At 46.6% G+C, this 6,619-nt stretch overlaps 1 protein-coding gene across 1 annotated transcript; it reads left to right on the top strand.

Moving 5' to 3' along the window:
- The first annotated feature begins 1,587 nt into the window (after positions 1-1,587).
- Positions 1,588-6,321, top strand: LOC135559798 (zinc finger matrin-type protein 4-like). The gene is made up of 5 exons (XM_065000676.1): positions 1,588-1,596; positions 1,752-1,848; positions 3,804-3,902; positions 4,100-4,342; positions 6,281-6,321. The coding sequence occupies exons 1-5, from the start codon at positions 1,588-1,590 to the stop codon at positions 6,319-6,321; spliced, it is 489 nt and encodes a 162-aa protein (XP_064856748.1).
- Positions 6,322-6,619: the final 298 nt, after the last annotated feature.

Genomic DNA, 6,619 nt, shown 5'->3' with positions numbered 1-6,619 from the left:
AGGGCGAATGACCGCACACCGAGAGGCGAGCGAGCAGAGGCTGTTAATTCAACAACCAAATGCAATTGATTTTACATACAAGAACACCAGAAGCTATCGTCAGAGCTTTGGACTCTAAACGTTTATATTTCTTAGTTTTTCTTGTCTAAAACTTCCCCGATCTCTCGCTCTCTCTAGTTGTCTCTCTCTCTATAGATCTCTTTCTCTAGGTCTCTCTCTCTGTCTTTCTGTCTCTCTCTCTCTATGTCTCTATCTATCTAGGTTTCTATCTCTCTCTCTCCAGGTCTCTCCAGGTCTCTATCTCTCTCTCTCTGTCTCTCTCTCTATAGATCTCTTTCTCTAGGTCTCTCTCTCTATGTCTCTCTCTAGGAATCTCTCTCTCTCCTCTGCCATCAAGAGTGGAGTAGATGGAGATGAAGGGGGAAGGAGGAGGGAGACATCTTTTGATCTTTAAATCAATAACCTAGAAACAGTTGGTTGACCGTTACCATGGTATCACTGGGGTGGTAAAGGCTCAATATACATCTCAGACTAGAGGGAAGAGGGGATACAACTCAGACTAGAGAGAAGAGGGGATACAACTCAGACTAGGGAGAAGAGGGGATACATCTCAGACTAGAGAGAAGAGGGGATACAACTCAGACTAGAGGGGATACAACTCAGACTAGAGGGAAGAGGGGATACAACTCAGACTAGAGGGATGAGGGGATACAACTCAGACTAGAGAGAAGAGGGGATACAACTCAGACTAGAGGGAAGAGGGGATACAACTCAGACTAGAGAGAAGAGGGGATACAACTCAGACTAGAGGGAAGAGGGGATAAAACTCAGACTAGAGGGAAGAAGACTAGAGGGAAGAGGGGATACAACTCAGACTAGAGAGAAGAGGGGATACAACTCAGACTAGAGGGAAGAGGGGATACAACTCAGACTAGAGGGAAGAGGGGATACAACTCAGACTAGAGGGAAGAGGAGATACAACTCAGACTAGAGGGAAGAGGGGATACAACTCAGACTAGAGAGAAGAGGGGATACAACTCAGACTAGAGGGAAGAGGGGATACAACTCAGACTAGAGAGAAGAGGGGATACAACTCAGACTAGAGGGAAGAGGGGATACAACTCAGACTAGGGAGAAGAGGGGATACAACTCAGACTAGAGAGAAGAGGGGATACAACTCAGACTAGAGGGAAGAGGGGATACAACTCAGACTAGGGAGAAGAGGGGATACAACTCAGACGAGAGGGAAGAGGAGATACAACTCAGACTAGAGGGAATAGGGGATACAACTCAGACTAGAGGGAAGAGGGGATACAACTCAGACTAGGGAGAAGAGGGGATACAACTCAGACTAGAGGGAATAGGGGATACAACTCAGACGAGAGGGAAGAGGGGATACAACTCAGACTAGGGAGAAGAGGGGATACAACTCAGACGAGAGGGAAGAGGAGATACAACTCAGACTAGGGAGAAGAGGGGATACAACTCAGACGAGAGGGAAGAGGAGACAGGTTGAAGGGAATAAAATAGTTGTTGTTATCTATCTTCTCCTCTCCTTTTTCTGTCTGTCTGTCTGTCTGTGTACAGATGAAGTGGGTAACAGGTGTGTGTGATGGTGGTCTCTTCACAGAGAGCTACTGTAACATCTGCAATGCTCAACTCAACACGTGGCACACTACGAGGTTAGTCTCTCTCTCACACACACACACACACCTGTAACAGTTTAATTGGTCTTGTCTCTTGTCCTTCAGAGTAGGAAACATGCCAACAAGGTCCGTCTCTTCTACATGCTTCATCCTGAGGACGGAGGACCTCCCTCCAAGAGACTGAGACCTGACAACGCTGTACGTCTGTCTGTGTGTGTGTCTCTTTCTCGCATCCCTTCTCTCTGTTTCTCTACCTCTTCCTCTGCTAGGCCAACTAACAGTCAGTCAGACAGAATGTTACATCTTCCTCTTCCTCTGCTAGGCCAACTAACAGTCAGTCAGACAGAATGTTACCTCTTCCTCTTCCTCTGCTAGGCCAACTAACAGTCAGTCAGACAGAATGGTACCTCTTCATCTGCTAGGCCAACTAACAGTCAGTCAGACAGAATGGTACCTCTTCATCTGCTAGGCCAACTAACAGTCAGTCAGACAGAATGTTACCTCTTCCTCTTCCTCTGCTAGGCCAACTAACAGTCAGTCAGACAGAATGGTACCTCTTCATCTGCTAGGCCAACTAACAGTCAGTCAGACAGAATGGTACCTCTTCCTCTGCTAGGCCAACTAACAGTCAGTCAGACAGAATGGTACCTCTTCATCTGCTAGGCCAACTAACAGTCAGTCAGACAGAATGGTACCGCTTCCTCTGCTAGGCCAACTAACAGTCAGTCAGACAGAATGGTACCTCTTCATCTGCTAGGCCAACTAACAGTCAGTCAGACAGAATGGTACCTCTTCCTCTGCTAGGCCAACTAACAGTCAGTCAGACAGAATGGTACCTCTTCCTCTTCCTCTGCTAGGGCAACTAACAGTCAGTCAGACAGAATGTTACCTCTTCCTCTGCTAGGCCAACTAACAGTCAGTCAGACAGAATGGTACCTCTTCATCTGCTAGGCCAACTAACAGTCAGTCAGACAGAATGGTACCTCTTCCTCTGCTAGGCCAACTAACAGTCAGTCAGACAGAATGTTACCTCTTCCTCTTCCTCTGCTAGGCCAACTAACAGTCAGTCAGACAGAATGTTACCTCTTCCTCTGCTAGGCCAACTAACAGTCAGTCAGACAGAATGTTACCTCTACCTCTTCCTCTGCTAGGCCAACTAACAGTCAGTCAGACAGAATGTTACCTCTTCATCTGCTAGGCCAACTAACAGTCAGTCAGACAGAATGTTACCTCTTCCTCTGCTAGGCCAACTAACAGTCAGTCAGGCAGAATGGTACCTCTTCCTCTGCTAGGCCAACTAACAGTCAGTCAGACAGAATGGTACCTCTTCATCTGCTAGGCCAACTAACAGTCAGTCAGACAGAATGGTACCTCTTCCTCTTCCTCTGCTAGGCCAACTAACAGTCAGTCAGACAGAATGGTACATCTTCATCTGCTAGGCCAACTAACAGTCAGTCAGACAGAATGGTACCTCTTCCTCTGCTAGGCCAACTAACAGTCAGTCAGACAGAATGTTACCTCTTCCTCTTCCTCTGCTAGGCCAACTAACAGTCAGTCAGACAGAATGTTACCTCTTCCTCTTCCTCTGCTAGGCCAACTAACAGTCAGTCAGACAGAATGTTACCTCTTCCTCTTCCTCTGCTAGGCCAACTAACAGTCAGTCAGACAGAATGTTACCTCTTCCTCTGCTAGGCCAACTAACAGTCAGTCAGACAGAATGTTACCTCTTCCTCTTCCTCTGCTAGGCCAACTAACAGTCAGTCAGACAGAATGTTACCTCTTCCTCTTCCTCTGCTAGGCCAACTAACAGTCAGTCAGACAGAATGTTACCTCTTCCTCTTCCTCTGCTAGGCCAACTCTTTGTACCTCTTCCTCTGTGCACTCTTTGTACGTGCAGTGTGTGTGTGTGTGTGTGTACATTCAAAGCGCTCTGTCCCCATGGGGGGCACTGGTCCAGCAGTCCTGTGGGTCTGCAGATAAAACTCAGCTTCCTTTGATCTCTGCAATGAATTGGGGAGGTTGAATCTCTCTCACACAAACACACACATACCTCTCTCATTCTCTCTCTCTCCTCTCTCTTTCTCTCCTATTTCTGCGAGGAGACAGCTGTGGATGGTAACAAGTGTTGTAGTCTGTGTAACATGTTCTTTACCTCAGCCATAGTGGCCCAGTCCCACTACCAGGGAAAGACTCATGCTAAGAGCGTCAAACTAGTGTTGGGCTCCTCACCTACTATTTCTACTACCCCTCCCACAGGTAACACACATTTACATTTACATTTAAGTCACACACACACGCTTTCCAATACACACACACACACACACACACACATACGTTTTCCAACACACATACGTTTTCCATGACACACACACACACACACACACTTTCCTTAATAAACATGTTTCATGAATACATATATGAATATATATGAATTCTTATTTCCTGTGTCACAGACTCCTCCCCCAGTTCATCTGACACGCACCCTCTGCCAATGCCGCCTCCCCCAGCCCCTCCCATTACCTGGCTAGTGACCAATAGCAACACAGTGTGTAGGTCGTGCTTCCTGTGTGGGGCATGGTTCAACAACCCAGCGATGGCCCAGCAGCACTACGAGGGGAAGAAGCACCGGCGGAACGCAGCCAGGAGACAACTACTGGAACAACTAGCTGATAACCTGGACAGCAACCAGAACACAGGTTAGAGGTCAGGAATACAGCCAGGAGACAACTACTGGAACAACTAGCTGATAACCTGGACAGCAACCAGAACACAGGTTAGAGGTCAGGAATACAGCCAGGAGACAACTACTGGAACAACTAGCTGATAACCTGGACAGCAACCAGAACACAGGTTAGAGGTCAGGAATACAGCCAGGAGACAACTACTGGAACAACTAGCTGATAACCTGGACAGCAACCAGAACACAGGTTAGAGGTCAGGGGTCAGGAATACAGCCAGGAGACAACTACTGGAACAACAAGCTGATAACCTGGACAGCAACCAGAACACAGGTTAGAGGTCAGGAATACAGCCAGGAGACAACTACTGGAACAACAAGCTGATAACCTGGACAGCAACCAGAACACAGGTTAGAGGTCAGGAATACAGCCAGGAGACAACTACTGGAACAACTAGCTGATAACCTGGACAGCAACCAGAACACAGGTTAGAGGTCAGGAATACAGCCAGGAGACAACTACTGGAACAACTAGCTGATAACCTGGACAGCAACCAGAACACAGGTTAGAGGTCAGGAATACAGCCAGGAGACAACTACTGGAACAACTAGCTGATAACCTGGACAGCAACCAGAACACAGCTTAGAGGTCAGGAATACAGCCAGGAGACAACTACTGGAACAACTAGCTGATAACCTGGACAGCAACCAGAACACAGGTTAGAGGTCAGGAATACAGCCAGGAGACAACTACTGGAACAACTAGCTGATAACCTGGACAGCAACCAGAACACAGGTTAGAGGTCAGGAATACAGCCAGGAGACAACTACTGGAACAACTAGCTGATAACCTGGACTGCAACCAGAACACAGGTTAGAGGTCAGGGGTCAATAATACAGCCAGGAGACAACTACTGGAACAACTAGCTGATAACCTGGACAGCAACCAGAACACAGGTTAGAGGTCAGGAATACAGCCAGGAGACAACTACTGGAACAACTAGCTGATAACCTGGACTGCAACCAGAACACAGGTTAGAGGTCAGGGGTCAATAATACAGCCATGAGACAACTACTGGAACAACAAGCTGATAACCTGGACAGCAACCAGAACACAGGTTAGAGGTCAGGAATACAGCCAGGAGACAACTACTGGAACAACTAGCTGATAACCTAGAGGATTAGAGGTCAGGGGTTAGAGGTCAGGAATACAGCCAGGGCACGACTTCTGGAACAACTGACTGATTTGGATATGAAACAGAACATATGTTAGAGGTCAGCTGTTAGAGGTCAGAGGTTTGGGAGATTAGAGGTCAAACTAGGGTCAAAGGTTATGGCAGGTGTAGCTAGGCTCAGGGTCTAAGATTATATAAAGTATGATTACAGGACCGGTGTTATGGTGGATTTAGGGGGCGTGGCCCACCCTACCATACCCTGCCATACCTCCTTGACCGACCAAATCAAATATTTAAATATAGATGATTTATTTGACCTAGATGCACGCCGACAGAGACAAATACATCTCAGATAAAGCATCGGAGCGAAACAGCGACTGATATTATATAAGAACGGCTAATAGTAGGTTAACACCATCTGCTTTAAGTCACTCAGGAAACAGTCTTTCAAGAAGATCTAAACGAATGTTCCCATGAAACTGATTGACATCAAATTATTGACGTGCAGTCTGGACCTTTCGCCTGTAAAACGTGAAGAATTATCATTAAAGCAGACGGTGTTAACTATTAGCCGTTCTTATATGATATCAGGCTCTGTTTCCTGAGTGGATAAAAGCAGATGGTGTTAACCAGGGGCGGACTGAAACAATAATTCAGGATTCCACATTACAAAATACAAACATTTGAGACCGATCAACAAGTAGCCTATCCGAACAGTTTGCATGCTTAGCAACAATATAAGCTCAAGAAACTCCTGTACTCTCTGATGGGCATGTTTCCAGGCCTGCAGGCCTCCTTTGACAAATGCACTATCACTGGCTGAAGGTTTTGCGAATGCAAGACAAACTGAGCAGAACAAGGAGTGAGTTAATTCATAGAATGTCAGCCATTTTCTGTTTGTGACATCTTTGGAGTGGAATACAATGGGAATGACTCTTTGAGGGGTTTGTTTTGGGTGGTACTGAAAGTCAAAATCCTTGGACTGAGGACAGGAAAAAATAATCAAATGTATTTTCAGTGCTTTCACTGTCCCTTTCTATTTTCCCTGTACTGGGCTCTGAACCTCTCTCTCTCTCTCTCTGCACATCTGGTTGCTCTGCAGAATGAGATTAACATTGTAA

The sequence above is a fragment of the Oncorhynchus nerka genome, linkage group LG15 (genome assembly GCF_034236695.1).
Source record: "Oncorhynchus nerka isolate Pitt River linkage group LG15, Oner_Uvic_2.0, whole genome shotgun sequence".
In the NCBI taxonomy this organism is placed as follows: Eukaryota; Metazoa; Chordata; class Actinopteri; order Salmoniformes; family Salmonidae; genus Oncorhynchus; species Oncorhynchus nerka.
This window is presented reverse-complemented; position numbering and strand designations above follow the sequence as displayed.